At 42.9% G+C, this 15,768-nt stretch overlaps 1 protein-coding gene across 3 annotated transcripts in view; it reads right to left on the reverse strand.

The window, feature by feature from the left end:
• Positions 1 to 306: 306 nt before the first annotated feature.
• ZNF229 (zinc finger protein 229) overlaps positions 307 to 15,768 on the reverse strand; it is a 30,623-nt gene continuing 15,161 nt past the window's right edge. The window contains exons 1-5 of one of the 3 annotated variants that reach the window (XM_019626325.1): positions 9,768 to 9,835; positions 8,300 to 8,540; positions 7,897 to 7,955; positions 4,302 to 4,428; positions 307 to 2,756 (exon numbers count right to left, since the gene is read on the reverse strand). In XM_019626325.1, the coding sequence (XP_019481870.1) occupies positions 592 to 2,756; positions 4,302 to 4,428; positions 7,897 to 7,955; positions 8,300 to 8,387 (2,439 nt within the window). In that variant the 5' untranslated portion in view covers positions 8,388 to 8,540; positions 9,768 to 9,835 and the 3' untranslated portion in view covers positions 307 to 591. Of the gene's footprint in view, positions 2,757 to 4,301; positions 4,429 to 7,896; positions 7,956 to 8,299; positions 8,541 to 9,767; positions 9,836 to 14,695; positions 14,701 to 15,768 lie in introns of those variants that run through there. The other 2 variants (XM_019626327.1, XM_019626326.1) reach the window with 2 other exon arrangements.

A 15,768-nucleotide genomic window follows, 5' to 3' on the forward strand; every position in this document is an offset into this window, starting at 1 on the left:
CTACTAGGATTTAAGCTCCACGAAGACAGGAGTTTTTGTCTATTGTGCTCATTGTTTTATTTATTTTTGAGCACCTACTATGTGCTAGGTACCATTCTAAGCATTGGGGATATAGCAGTGAACAAAACAAATATCCCTACCATTTTGGAGTTTAATTTGTTGAATGTTTAGGGGTTTTTTGTTGCTGTTGTTATGAATGGTATAATTTCCCATTTTGTTTCCTAACTCATTATTGCTGATACAAGAAGTTATTGATAATCATTATATATATATATATATATATATATATATATATATATATCTCCTTTCTAACAGCTCCCAACTCTGATGAAAGTGACAATTTTTACTGAAGCCACTGCCATAGCCATTTCTTTAAGGACCACTCTGCTGTGCAATACTCTTGAAGAGTGAAGTCTGTGACTGAAGTGCTCAAGAACTTCCAGATCTTTCCTTCCTATGCAGACGAGCTGCTGCCTATGAAAATGCCAGGCTTTACTGCAGCCCTCCCTCCATAACATGTTCATCAAGGTTTTCTCCTGTGTGGGCTCCCAGATGAACACAGAGTTCTGAGTTCTAAGTGGAGACCTCAATTCACCCCTCCTTACAAGGTTTCTCACTTAAATGTGCTCTCTGATGATTTCGCAGACCTGAGCTGTAACTGAAACCCTTCCCACACTTCTCACACTTATAGGGCTTCTCCCCAGTGTGGACCCGCTGATGGACATGAAGACAGGAGCTTTGGCCGAAGCCCTTCCCACACACGTCACATCGATATGGTTTCTCTCCAGTGTGCGCTCTCTTATGACTGAGGAGACCTGAGCCGTATCTGAAGCCCTTTCCACATTCATAACACATGTAGGGTTTCTCCCCTGTGTGCAGTCTCCGGTGGGTGCGAAGATTGGAGCCGTAACTGAATCCCCTGCCACACTGATCACACGTATACGGCTTCTTTCCCGTGTGGACTCGCTGATGTTTGTGAAGACTTGAGGTGCATCGAAAGCCCTTTCCACACTCCTCGCACTTGTAAGGTTTCTCGCCTGTGTGGACCCTCTGGTGAATGAGAAGCCGTGAGCTATAACTGAAGCCTTTGCCACACTCGGCACACTTGTAGGGTTTCTCTCCCGTGTGGACCCTCCGATGGACGAGGAGGTCAGAGCTGTATATAAAGCCCTTCCCACACACGTCACATATGTAGGGCCTCTCTCCCGTGTGGACCCTCTGGTGACTATGAAGGTCTGAATTCCGCCGGAAGCCCTTCCCACACTCCACACATTTATAGGGTTTCTCTCCTGTGTGGACTCTCTGATGGACATGGAGGTCTGAGGTGCGGCTGAAGCCCTTCCCACACTCGCATTTGTAGGGTTTCTCTCCCGTGTGCAGCCTCTGATGCACGAGGAGCCCTGAGCTATAACTGAAACTCTTACCACACACCTCGCATTCATAGAGGCGCTGCCCCGGGTGAACTCGCCGGTGAGCCTGAAGGTACGAGTTGTGACTGAAACCTTTGTCACACCCATCACATTGGCAGGGTTTCTCTCCTGTGTGTGTCTTCTGATGACTGCTGGGATGGGGGCGACAAGTGAATCCCTGTCCACAGTCGATACAACGGTAGGGTTTTTCTCCCAGGTGGATGTGCTGATGCTTGTGTAGCGCAGACCTGGCGCAGAATCCTTTGCCACACTCGCTGCACGTGTAGGGCTTCTCCCCTGTGTGCAGCCTCTGATGGACCTGAAGCACCGAGCTGTAGCTGAAGCCTTTTCCACACTCGCTGCATTTGTACGGTTTCTCTCCAGTATGGACTCTCTGATGGACAAGCAGATTCGAGCTTCGACTGAAGGCCTTCCCACACTCCTCACATTTGTAGGGTTTCTTTCCCGTGTGTATTCCCTGGTGAATAAGAAGAACTGATTTGTACCTGAATCCCTTCCCACACACATCGCACCTGTAGGGCATCTCTCCCGCGTGGACCCCGGCACGTTTGTGAAGACGTGTGTTCTGCCTGAAGGCCCGATCGCTCTCATTACTTTTCAAGGATTTCTCGCCTGTGGGAACTCTTTGATGTCTCTCAAGACAGGCAGCCTGCCTCAAGCCCTTACCAAACTCATGATATTTATAGGGTTTCTCTTTTAAGGGCACTCTTGGATAAGTGGGATGGTTTGAATCATCCCTGAAACCATTTCTACATTCATCACTTTTCAAGCCATTATCTCTGGGGTTGGGGTGATGAAGTACGGACTCTTTAATGAAGTCTTTTCTACATCGATCGCAATGATATGGTTTCTCTCTTTCAGCTGATCTGTGGTCATTGTGACAACTTGACATCCAGCTGAAGCCATAGCCATCCCAGTCATATTTATGTATTATATCTTCCATGTCAAGTGTTTTACACCTTTCTAGAACATTCCATGGCTCATTCACAAAGGCTGTCATCCAAGGTTCTTGAATGGAGACCAGTCTTACAATTTTCCAGGCTGGAAACGCTTGAATTTCCAAATTAAAGGGCCCATCATCTTGAAGACTATCCACAAAATTTTCAGTTTGTGAACCCCGAGTAGATGTTCCTTCCCACTCCTGACAGAGAGAAGCATCTTCTGAGAACTGGCAATCTTTGTCTTGAAGATTTACTCTATGGTCTTGACTCTTAGTTAATTCATCAGCCATCTGTTCCCAGATTTTCAAGTAGGAGAGCTCTCTGCGTGAAAGGAACTTTAATTCCCTTTCTTGAATATTCTCCATCTCCTTTTCATTCTTGTCTCCTATGGGGTGAAAGACAATTCGGGGGTGAGAACAAGTACAACACAGGCTTAGAAAGATCAGGCTTTCAGACTTGGACCAATAATGGCCAAGAGAAAAATTAAGCTTTATGTATCATAAATATCAGGACATTTATTTTTATGTCTGAAAGGAAGAGCCTCCTATTAATAAACTTTGAAGCTAAATGTTAATATGATCCTATTAATAACAAACTAAGTCTCATCATATAATACCCAAGCAAAAAAGAAAGTCTGAACAGATTTTTACAGAGAAAATTCACTACTCCACTTAATGCTGTTGTTGCTAAGAATAATATCTAACACTATTTAATACCTCCTATATGCCAACGATGTACACACGTATTCACTTATTTAACCCTCAGAATCACACTGAGGTAGGAATCATTGTTATCTTCACTTTACAGATGAGGAAAGCAAGGCACAGAGAGGTAAGTAACCTTGTTAAGTGACTCTGCCAGGCTGGGAGGAAGTGGTGAGCTGGGATTCAAAGCAGAAGCCTGATTTTAGGGCACACTCAGCATTCTCACCACACTGCCTCCCAGAGCAACTCTAATTCTGGGTATGTGTGAGCTGAAGTTGGGAAGGGAACAAAGCACTGAATTCTCCAGAGTGGAGCAGGTATGTCTGTGTCTTCTGGGAGCATATTCCATAGGAATCCAGAAGATACTGATAAAGCATGCAGACAAAAAATCAACTTATCCCCATTACTGCTTGCAAGCCATCAAACTGTCTTATTTACCATGTAGTTTCAGATCATTTAAAAAATTTGTCCATGTGTTCTGATACTCTTTGTTGGCGATTTTTATCTTTTAAGGCTGAGGTAACACGAATCTGTTTATAATCAGGCACTTGTAGGATACTAGAGTTAAATGAGAAATACAACAGAGGACTCTCAATATTCTGGAACAGTCTCTCTCCACTGGCTTGTCCTACACTGCCTGGCTGTTTCTATCAAAGGGAGGAGAGTCCAGAGATTCCCTCCCTCCCTCTGGGTATGTCACTCTCCGAAGAGCATGAAGGAACCTTGAGAAGGTAGGGACGGAGTAACAGAAATGAGGCTGCAGAACCATCACCTACAGTGGTACCAGCAATAGCCACAGGCAAGATCAAGGGCGCGGCGGGGCCGGTGTGTAGCAAGCTCCCCCCCTCACTGCCTCGTCAGGACTCTAGCCTCCGTGGTTTGCACCTGGATGTGCATCTCTTAGACTTCCTCTCTCTGTCACCCAAGTCTCTTTGTCTTGTTCCAAACGGGATAGCTTATCAGGTCTGCAAGGTTGTTGCCCTGAAAATGCAAGGCTTACGCTCATTTTTGAGGTGCAAAAGGTAATCTGAAAATGTAGCCTAAATCCCATGACCTTCAGGCTTTTGAAGGACAGACAAGATTTGGGACTGGCTAAATGAAACTACTTTATAACAGTTTTATAAAAAAAAAATTTAACCTGTATACAAAGACCAAAAATATCTTCTCTCCAGGGAACAAGAACACTCCTACAAGTTAAGTTTCGATTAACCAGAGGTTCCCCTCACCCACTGAGACTAGGTTTCTGAAGTTCTCCAGCATCACGTCTCGGTACAGCTTCCTCTGGGCGGAGTCCAGCAGCCCCAGCTCCTCCTCCGTGAAGATCACGGCCACGTCCTTGAAGGTCAATGGCTCCTAAAATTTGAAGCACCATTAACACAAACACCCACTAGGTGAAAGTAAGTTTGCTGTAACTTACTTGGCATCACTAAGATAAGTAGACTATAAAGCAGGGAGTTGTTCAATTTGGCAAGTCAAATCAAGTACTATTAATGTTTGGTGTCAGTTATTTTGATTCTAACCAACTGGTCTTCCATGGTCATCCAGAGTAAAAGCAAGGAACATCCTTTGCTCAGTTTGAGCATTTCTGAGGGCAACTTCCTAGAACTGGAATCACAGGGTCTGCACATTTCACAATTTGACTCCCAACTTATAGATAACCAACTCTTCCTCCAAAAAGACTGTGACAGCTTACAGTTCTAACAGCACCTCATTTTAGTGTGCCCATATCTGCACACACCCCCAAATCACCATCGCTGCCAGAATGATTGTTCTTCATCCCTCCATCAGCAGTTGGGCAAATCCTGCTCTTTACTGCCACGCCTCCCTCCCCCCGGACACACCGTTTATGGGCTTCCGTGTCAGCACTTAATGGAAACCACCAATGTGTTTGTTCAATCATCTCCCCAAACAGAGGAGACCTCAAAAGCAGTTCAAACTGTAGTTCAAATCATACTGTATCAAACAAAACGAAGGTAAAAACGTGAAAACAGAAATTAAATACTTAAAATTAAAAAAAAATCATACTGTATCAACCTCAGTTATGAACTGTGGCCCAAGTCTTTAAGCAAATTGCTCCAGTCCAGTGAGAAAAAAATGGCAGTTATATATTCTGAAATACACTGATCAGCTGTAATCCGATGTCATCACTATCTTCATTTAGACTGACATGTTTTATGCTTTCTGGAGAGGGAGACAATTGTATACGAGTTCTTTCAGAATTATACTTTATCTTCAGCCTGTCCTGTGACAAGGTAAGAGTGCGTTGTGATTCCACTGGTATTTCACATTTTAAAAAAATTCATGGATATATTTTTAACAAGAAAGAAGGCAAGGTAGCTAAAGTGAGGTTTAGTGCATGCACGTCAACATATTACTCATTCAAGAGATATTCAGTACCTATAAAACAGTAGTAAGCAGCAGGAACTAGAGAAGTAAGCAAGAAAGACACAGCCCTGGCCTCACGGGGCTTGTGTTGGCATTCCCCAACACCAACTTCAAGTTCTATGACTTGTGAGGTAGACTTATAGGACTCAGTACATAGTAACACTCACAGCTAAGACTACAATTAAAAAGCAAAATCAGCAGAGGAAGAAGGGACATGGGGTAGTCCCGTGTAACCAGATGTGCCGCCATAATAAATCTTAGCCATGAGTAAAACTACACACTGAGTCCCTTGAGCCCTGGCAAACCTCCAAACAAGGGAGTAATCTTGGGGACCCCTGAACCACGAGGTGAAGTAACTTGGCCAAGGTCACACAGCTAGTAAGAGACAGAGCTAGAACTTGAACACAGAGCCCGGTTACAGAGACACTATATATTAACAGCTGTCCTGTCAAAGCCAAGATGTGTGTTACCACCAGAAAAATGAGAAGATATAAAGCGGATAATATTAATACACTTATAGCAAACTTATGATAAGGTAGGTACTAGGCTAAGCATTTTTATATGACTTATTTAATCCTCACAGAACTAAAAGAAAGTAAGAACTTTTTAGAGTGTTGGAAATGCTCTATGATCTGCTCTTATCTGTCATCAGTAGCTACTCACATGGTAGTGACTACTGCTATCCCTGTTGCACAGAGATGAAAGGGGGTCTCCGGAAAGTAAATATTGTTTGTGGAAGAACGTACATCTAATAAACAGAGAGTCGGGACTGAACTTGGGCAGCCCGACTAGCCATGCCGTAACCACTCTGCCACCCTGCCTTCCAAATGTGATGAGAAAGACCAGAGACCAGAAATATTTCCATTCCAGAGAAGGCGCGTCACCAGCAGCACACGTCCCAGCAGAATCCGAGATCCATCCCAAGACTAGAGGCAGCATGAGGGGGGCGAAAGGCTGGGCCAGAGGCAGTCAGTAGGCAATTAACTAAACAAACGTGGACCAGCTACTAACTCCCAAATCTTTGTATCCAGCTCTGCCGCCTACACTGAGTCCTGCCTATCCAGCTCCCACTTGGCCATCGAAAAGGCATCGCGAATCCAAAAAAGCCCAGTTAGAACTAAGTCTTTCCTCCCAAACTGTTCTCTCCTAGTCTCCTCTGTGTGAGTAAACAGTACCGTCTACCTTAAAATCATCTTTGATTCTTCCCTTGTCCTCATTTCTCACATCTAATTCATAAAGTCTGTCGACTGCTACTCTAAAATATACATCAAATCTAGCCACCCCTCCCTACCTCTGCTTCCGTCTCTCTAGTCTGCCTCTTTGTCTTTTGCCTGGATGATTGCAGATACAGTAAAACCTTGGATTGTGAGTAACGTGGTTTGAGAGTGTTCTGCAAGACGAGCAAACAGTTGTAATACATTTTAATGTGGTAAGCAAGCGATGTCTTACAATATGAGTAGTCTGTTTCCGGAACAAATTATGCTCGCAAACCAAAGCATTACTGTACTTTCAGCTCACCCTGACTGTATCCCTTAAAATACTTGAGAGCAATTATCTTGCTTTTAACTTATTCACTTCCTATCTCCCCCTTCTAGGATGTCAGCTCCATAAGGGCAGGCATGTTGTCTGTTTTCTTCTCTGCTTATCACCAGTACTTAGAATAATGTTTGGCCCATAGCTCGTGTTCAGCAAATATTTGCTGAATGAATAAATGAAAGAAAATGTGAACAGACCCATGACCACACAAATAACTGAAAAAAGTTGTTCAAAATCTACCATGAAAAAGGGCACCTGGTTTGGAGAACATTACGAGTAAGTTTCAGCCAAGCTTTAACTCTAACATTATTCAGTTATTCTTCAGAATTTTACATTTCAAAAGTGCGTGTTCAGTATAAATAGTAAAACACTGCAGAGATGTACAAGCGACTCAGTGGACCAGAGAACAGTTGATCATATGAAAGATGAATCAACTGGTATCTCTTTCTCTCTCTCTTAATATATATAATATACGTACATATTTTAGATACATACATACATACATACATATATGAATACATAAATATATACATAAGGATGGTACTTAAATTGACTTGCAAATAAATGATTAATAAATGGCATTGTCATAATTGGCTATCCATCTTGAAGAAAATGAAGTCAAATGTCATCCTTATGCCATTTACAAAAAGAAATTAGTCATATGAGAGATTTAAAAATTTTAATGTAAATATTAAGAAAAGCATTTAGGTGTCTTTTGACGAAGCTCAGGATGGTTAAAGGTGTTTTGAAACTAGCTATTTTGTGGATAAATGCAATGAGGCAAGGAATATATTCATCTACATAATACATTTTCTCTTTTTCCTTTTACCAAGGGAGGGAGATATGTTTACTCTGACGCCTACAGTGGTATTTCTAGAGAGAAAAGAAAACTCAACCTACCTGAAACTTGGTCTTGTCCCCGCTGTGTTGGAAAAGGGCTGAGGCTTGAGAATGCACAGCTGTAGGAAGAGAAAGAAGCCGTGAGAAAGGAGGTGCCTGCCTATGCTCTCAGATATCTGCCTGAGCCTCAGCGCTGTCCGCCCCTTTATACACTGGTTTCTTTTTTCTTTTTCTTTTTTTTAGCTGAGCCATCCTGCCACCTGTTGGCAGCTCAGCTAGGGCTGGGAATCGAACCGGCAACCCTGTTGCTCAGAGCTCGCAATCTTGAGCGAGCTCTTAACCAACTGAGCCTCTGGGCCAGCTCGACTGGTTTCTTTTGACCTGACACAATTCCTCATCCACCTGTTTCTCTCTCCACACCCAACTTCAATACCCTCCCATCCCACACCCTTCATTAACTCACTTCTCTCCCCATGCCTTGAGGTCAAGGTCTCCGTGGTCTCCTCTCCCATGTTTTTTGAGAGCATCAGCAATGTTATTTCTTCTCCCATCTTCCTAAGCTGGAGAAGCAGAAGATCTAGGCCTTCTTCATTCTTGAGACTTTCCAAGATCTTACAAGGAGTGTCAGATGGACACCTGAGGTCACAAGGACCTGCCTCCACCTTCACTGTCCAGGGCCTGACTGCTTCCCATACTCCTGGGACCTGTGGGCTCAAAGAAAACTTGATTTTATCTGAGTCCTTTCTTCTGGGCCCCGAAGCTCTGGGTGTCCAGTACAGTTCACACCCTCTGGATACATTCCAGTGGATACCACACATTACTGAGTAGCTAAAGGCAATGTCCCTGCTCTGAAGGGGCTCACAGGAGTCAGGAAAAGGGTGCATGGCTGAGGTCAGAGAAACGTCTGCAGGGAGGGCCCAACAGCAGAAGTCTTGCAGTGAGACCCAAGGCTCTACAGAAGGGTGCAGAGACCCCACAAACATGGGACATGCGCCCTGTGAAAAAATATCTGGAGAGTGAAGGCTTAATAATGCAATACTGTGGGGGCTGCAAATATAAAACCCAAAAAACCCATATCCCTGTCCTTAAGGATTCTAAGAATCACGATACAGGTCAGTATACATCTTCTAAATCAGTTTACAAACTTCTTTGTTTCATGGCCTCCTTTGGCAGCCTGGTGATACTTATGGATTCCTACTCAGAATAATGTTTTAAATGTATAAAATATAACACACAGGATTATTTTAAAAGCTAACTACACTGGGCCGGCCGAGTGGCGTGTTGGTTAAGAACTGGCTTGGGACGCCAGAGGGCCCCGGTTCAGATCCCACATATGAGGGCCAGTGGGACCGTATGTAGCCAGCAGCCAGCGTGAGCGGCCAGCAGCCGCAGTGAGCGGCCGTCCAGAAGCCGGCGACTGATCTGCCTCACCCGGGAAGAGCGCAACGATGATGCCAACTTGGGCCAGTGAAGCAACGTCCTCCACAACTAGACTGAAGAGCAAAACGACAGCAACTTGTCTGTTCCCCTTATCCCAATTCCCCAGCACTGTTCCCATCCCCCCAATTCCCCAATAAAAATCTTTAAAAAAAGAAAAAAAGAAAAAAAAAGAAATCATCATTCCGCGACTGCCTGAACTGGAGTATCCAAAACCGATACTTGCCCGTCTCAAAGCATGAGCTGCCGGCCTGGAACTGTCCCTTCCAAACCCGGGAGTGCCAAGGGCTGCCGGCCTGAGCCCCGCTCCCCCATCCCAAAACGGGATGCTCGGTGATCCGCCTCCTCAAACTCTTCCATCGCAAGGCCAAGCTGTCGAAATCCCCTAATCCAACCCTCCACCACACGCTGCCCCTTTCCCCCCAGGTCCTAGACAGCAAGCCCCAGTTTCTGCGAGGACTTCCAAGAAGACCCACGTCCCTTTTCCCACTCACCAATGCCTAAGAAACGATAGGAGACGCGCGCTGGCCGGAAGCGGAAGTGGGCGACTTGGCAGGACCTGGACTACACTCCCCAGAGCCCACTGCGGTGATGTGCGGTCTTATTTAGGGTCCAGATGGTGACAGACGTAGGCGTCCAGCTCACCGCCAGTCGCCGGGGGAAGGAGGGTAACAGAGGATGTTCCCAGGCAGGTGGTGAGGGGCACACGGTCTTCTGGAACTCAGTTTTGGGGCCCCGCGACTCCTTTTGTTTCTTTCTTTAATAAAAAGTTATTATTCAATACTAACATGTTTGCGTTGTGGAAAATCTGACAATTCTCATACAAACAAATCCATAATCATCAGGGGATATAAAGCATTGTTGATGTTTTGGTGTAAATTACTGTATACTACTTTTTTTAATTCCCAAAGTAGCGCTTGATCAATGTTAAGAAAAAAGTATGAAGAAAAAAGTGTTAAAAGTGAAAAAGAATAAAGGAACGAAATTAATGTCCAGTATAATCCTAGCGCCCAGAAACAAGCATCATTAGTGATAGGCAGGCCGGTAAAGGAATGTGCACAGTCAGGCAAGTTAAGAAAGTTTGAGAAACTCTATTTTAGGGCCAGCCGAGTGGCCCGTTGGTTAAGAGTTGGCTTGGGACACCAGCTCTGAGTAACAGGGCCCCGGTTTGGATCTCACATGTGGGCCAGTGACGCTGCGCCCTTTATAGCTAAGATGCTGAACAACAGCTCAACCTGGAGCTGGGCTGCAGTGAGTCGCTGGTGTCGGCGTAGGCTGCAGCCCCTGCTGCAGTGGGCTGCCATGAGCTACCTTGAGTGGCTGGCAGCCAGCATGAGTGGCTGGGAGCCAATGTGAGCTGCCGTGAGCCTCCATGAGTGGCCGTCCAATGGCTGGCGAGCTACTGCCTCACCCAGGAAGAGCACAATGATAATACCAACATGGGCCAGTGAAGCAAGCCCTCCACAACTAGACTGAAGAATAAAAAGGACAGCAACTTGTCTGTTCCCCATTCCCAATTCCCCAATAAAATCTTTAAAAAAATAGTCTATTTTATTAAGAGAAAGCCTATCGGGCTGCAGCCCCAGCTGCACGTCTAAAGGAGACCTGCAGCCCCGAGGGAGTGAGTGAGGAGGGTTATATAGGGGCAGTGCTGACAGGATAGCATTGTTTGAACAGAAAATACTGACTGCCTATTAGCCAGTAGCTGTTTTGTGGTGTTTTCTGTTATTGCAAGTTTGGTTCTGTCTGCAGGTGCAGGCCAACAGACATTTTGTTGTTTTCTTTCAGATGTGTCTCTGTCTGTAAGTCAAGGTCTCTGAGACCTAACATTCAGATACCTAACATTAAGTCGAGGTCTCTAACATTCAGAGACCTAACAATTAGTATCTTGGCCTCTGTGTTTCCTGATGCCCTATGTGAGCAAATATAGTATATTTAAAACTTTTTTCTTCCCACAAAATTGTCATCATAACATTTGGAACTTGTTTTTTCTTTCACTTCATATATCATGAGTAGCTTTCCATGACACTAAATAATGAAATCATTTTAAGTGGTTGCTTAGGATCCTATAGTTTTAGATACCTTACCACCCAATGAAGTTATATTTCCAATCTCAATGTATTAAATTTAACTTAATTTTTCCCAATTTGATGGGCCAAACATGCTGTCTCATTACCACATCAGACAACACTGAGGGGAATAGGCCATAAAACGAATCATTTCTTATAGACAGCAAAGCAGAAAGATGAAATGAAAGTGGACCTCATTGAACTTGTTAAACCAATGCATCAACCAAACAACAGCAAAAGCCACCCCAAATATGAAGCAAGGTTTTCTGATAACTGTGGGTGAAAGCATTCCCTTTAAAAAATAAATGGACAGTGTTAACCTTGATATAATCTGTAACATCCTTTTAGATTTGTATGTGAAAATCATGTCAGAAGTGGAGAGTATTTTCAGTGATGACAAATGGGATAATTATGTCACGGGGACAAGCATGAATTGTCTAGTGTGAAACCCTGAGTGTGTGCTTTTGTTTCCTCAGATATGGAGCATTGTATGGAGTTGCCCAAGCCATCAGTACACAAATGCTGAGAGATTGCTGCCTCCCCCAAATCATGGCCTTCCTGGCCTTTAAAAACACTTTAGGGATGGTGCTGGCCCAAAATTAATAGTGTTGAGCTACAAACGCAGTCATCCAAGTACACAACTATGACTATTCTCTATGTTATTCCAATATGTTGAAGCTATGAATAGCATTATTAATAATATAATTATTAAATTAAATAATCGGGTTATCAGAATTGGGTTGTCTATATATGAAATATATCAATGAAAAACAGGAAAAATACATCATGACTTTTCCGACAACACAATATTTTATAATATATAATTTTCATAAATTGAGTGATATATAGTATATATATATAATTTATATATCTGTATTCTGGCTATGAGTCTTTTGTCTGATATGTATTTTCAAATATCTTCTTTCATTATGTGTCCTATTGTATCATCTCTTAACAGTGCCTCTTTTTTTTAATTAAAGTTTATTGGGGTGACAATTGTTAGTAAAGTTACATAGGTTTCAGGTGTACAATTCTGTAATACATCATCTATATATCACATTGTGTGTTCACCACCCAGAGTCAGTTCTCCTTCCATCACCATATACTTGATCCCTTTTACCCTCATCTACCACCTCCGTCCCCCCTTACCCTCTGGTAACCACTAAACTATTGTCTGTGTCTATGACTTCTTGTTTCTTCATTTGTCTTTTTCCTTTGTTGTTTTCAGTTTTATATACCACATATCAGTGAAATCATATGGTTCTTGACTTTTCTGTCTGACTTATTTCGCTTAGCATAATAATCTCAAGTTCCATTCATGTTGTTGCAAATAGTGCCTCTTTTTTTTAATTAAAATTTATGGAGAATAAATAGTGCCTTTTGATGAGAAGTTCTTACTTTTAATATAATCCAAGTTATCAATTATTCTTTTATGGTTCGTTGTTTACCATTTCAGAAGTGTTTGGCAGCTATAGGATCATAAAGGTGTTCTGTGCTCTTTTCCTCTAAAAATGTTTCTTTTACCTTTCACTTTGAAATACATCATCTTTCTGCCATTTACTTTTATAAATGGAGGTAGAACTCAGGATAATTTTCCATGAGGACATCCAGTTGTTTCATTTACTGACTGAAACACGATGGGTTCCTCTGTTGCACTGAGGTTTCACCTTCACCATATTCAGGTGAGAATGGATTCTCCGTTCTGTCTCATTGGTCAATTTGTCTCTCTTGGGTTAATATCATAGTGTCTTATTGGTAACTGATTTAAGACAGGTCCTGTTATCTGTTAGTTTAAGTCTTCCACCTTTGTTCCTTTTTTTCAACATTTCTTTAACTAATGTTGATGGCCGTTTTCTTTTCCATGTTATTTTTGGGATCAGCTTGTCCATTCCCACCAAATCTCTATTAGGATATTCAAATGCTTTGGACCTCTAGATTAATTTGTCAAGAATTGATATCTTGACAATATTGATTCTTTGGTTTCATGAACATGGTATTTATTCTGGTCGTCTTCAAATTTGTTTTTTTTTTTTTTTTTTAGTTTTCAATGTAGAGGTATTGTACAATGTTCATTAGATTTAGTCTAAGGTATCTGAGGTTTTTATACTATTATAATTTTTTTAAAGATTTTATTGGGGAATTGGGGGAGGGGAACAGCGCTGGGAAATTGGGGAAGGAAAACAGACAAGTTGCTGTCCTTTTGTTCTTCAGTCTAGTGGGGGATGTCACTTCACTGGCCCATGTTGGTATTGTGATCATTGTGCTCTTCCCGGGTGAGGTAGTCAGTTGCCAGCCATTGGACGGCCACTCATGGTAGCTCATGACAGCTCATGGCATCCCACTGCAGCCCAACTGCAGCCTACATCGGTCGCCTGCGCCGGCAACTCAGGACAGCCCAGCTCCAGGTTGAGCTGTTGTTCAGCTTCTTAGCTGTAGAGGGTGCAGCGTCACTTCCCCATGTGGAATCCGAACCGGCGGCCCTGCTGCTCAGAGCTCACACTCCCAAGCCAACTCTTAACCAATGAGTCACTTGGCCGGCTCTGTAATTGTTTTTAAAAATCTATTTCTATTTATTTATTGCTGTTACATAGAATATGATTAATTTTGTGATATTATCACTTGCTAAATTCACTTCTAAATTCTCATTTTTTGGTAGATTTTACTTTATCTAAGCAAACAACCATGTTGTCTATGAATAATGACAATTTTTTTCCTCCTTCCAATAATCATGCCTTTCATTTTTATTACATATGAATAGTTGCTTCATAGAAAGAAACTGGCTTTTTCTTCACTTTTAATACTTTGGAACAAACTGGAGTCTGGGTCTGTAGGAGGAGCGTTGGGGTCCCTGATGGGCAAAGGGACAGGCACAGGGAGGATGAGCAGGCGTCCCCTGGACATGTTAACCCCACACACTCCATGTACAGGACCAATCAGATTGAGACAAAGAAAAAAGAATTGGGAAAGATGTTTGTCCCATGACTACTGAGGAAAGGACCATCAGAGCTTCCAGAAATCCTCCTTTAAGCACTTGATATGCAAACACAATGGACCATTTAAACCTGATGTTGTGCTGGCCCTGGAGGAGACCACACTCTCAGCAGGTATCTCCAAGCTGTCCCTCACAGAGCTTGTGACAGAGTTCAGTAGGGCCCTGCAAGAGAGGGATTCTCGGAGGTCTCTGGACTCATTCTCTGACTCAGCACAAGATCAGTGGGCATGGACACAGGCAGGAGCACTCACAAAAGGTATGAAATGAAGTAGAGAGCCAGCTTTACTTTTCCCCAAATGGCCAACCTGTGATATCATTTACTGATGAGTCCTCCTCTCATAAACCTTACCTCATTTAAAACACTACCTTCATCACATACCACCTTCTTATATATGGTTGGGTGAATATTTTGAGTTCTTTAGAGCCACTGAACTTTCCATCTGTTGTTCTCCTAATTACAAACTATCATAACTAAGTAAAGTTTTGCAATACAGTTAAATACCTAGTCCCATTCCTTTTATCTCCTTAAATGCTTTATATATTTTTTGGCAAGATTTTTTTTCTTTAAGATTTTATTGGGAAATTGGGGGAGGGAAACAGCGTTGGGGAATCAGGGAAGGGGAACAGACAAGTTGCTGTCCTTTTGTTCCTCAGTCTAGTTGTAGAGGACGTTGCTTCACTGGCCCATGTCGGTATTATCATTGCGCTCTTCCCAGGTGAGGCAGTCACTCACCGACCATTAGGTCGTAGCTCACGGCAGCTCACGCTGGCTGCCAGCCACTCATGGTAGCTCACAGCAGCCCACTGCAGCAGGGGCATCACTGGCCCTCATGTGGGATCCAAACTGGGGCCTTGCTGCTCAGAGCTGGCGTCTCAAGCCAACTCCTAACCAACGCGCCACTCGCCCAGCCCGGGAAGATTTTTTTTTCACTCCAAGAATTTTAGAATCTATGTTTAGTTAAAAACAATTATCTTGGAAATTTTATTAGGACCCTACTGCATTTATGGATTAATTTTTGAAAAACCAGCTGCTGTATAAAACTGAGATATATTATACAGGAACGTGGTGTAGCCAAGTCTTCTTTATACCCCTCAATTGTTTCAAGTTTTAGTCACATAAATCAAGTTTATTCTTAGGTATTTTGCCTTTTGTTGCAATTGTCAATTTGGTCTTTACTACCATTATATTTCTAACTGCCTAGTTTTTTTGTCAGAACAAAAGCTTATTTTTTAATTAGGGAAAATTCTTTAAATTTAATATCATTAAGTTTATGAAAAACTTACTAGTAGTTTTGTTTTGTTTTGTTTTAAAGACTTTTTTTTAATTGAGGAATTGGGGGATGGGGAACAGACAAGTTGCTGTCCTTTTGTTCTTTAGTTGTGGAGGACATTGCTTCACTGGCCCAAGTTGGCACCATCATTGTGCTCTTCCCG

The sequence above is a fragment of the Hipposideros armiger genome, unplaced genomic scaffold (assembly GCF_001890085.2).
Source record: "Hipposideros armiger isolate ML-2016 unplaced genomic scaffold, ASM189008v1 scaffold_664, whole genome shotgun sequence".
NCBI lineage: Eukaryota > Metazoa > Chordata > Mammalia > Chiroptera > Hipposideridae > Hipposideros > Hipposideros armiger.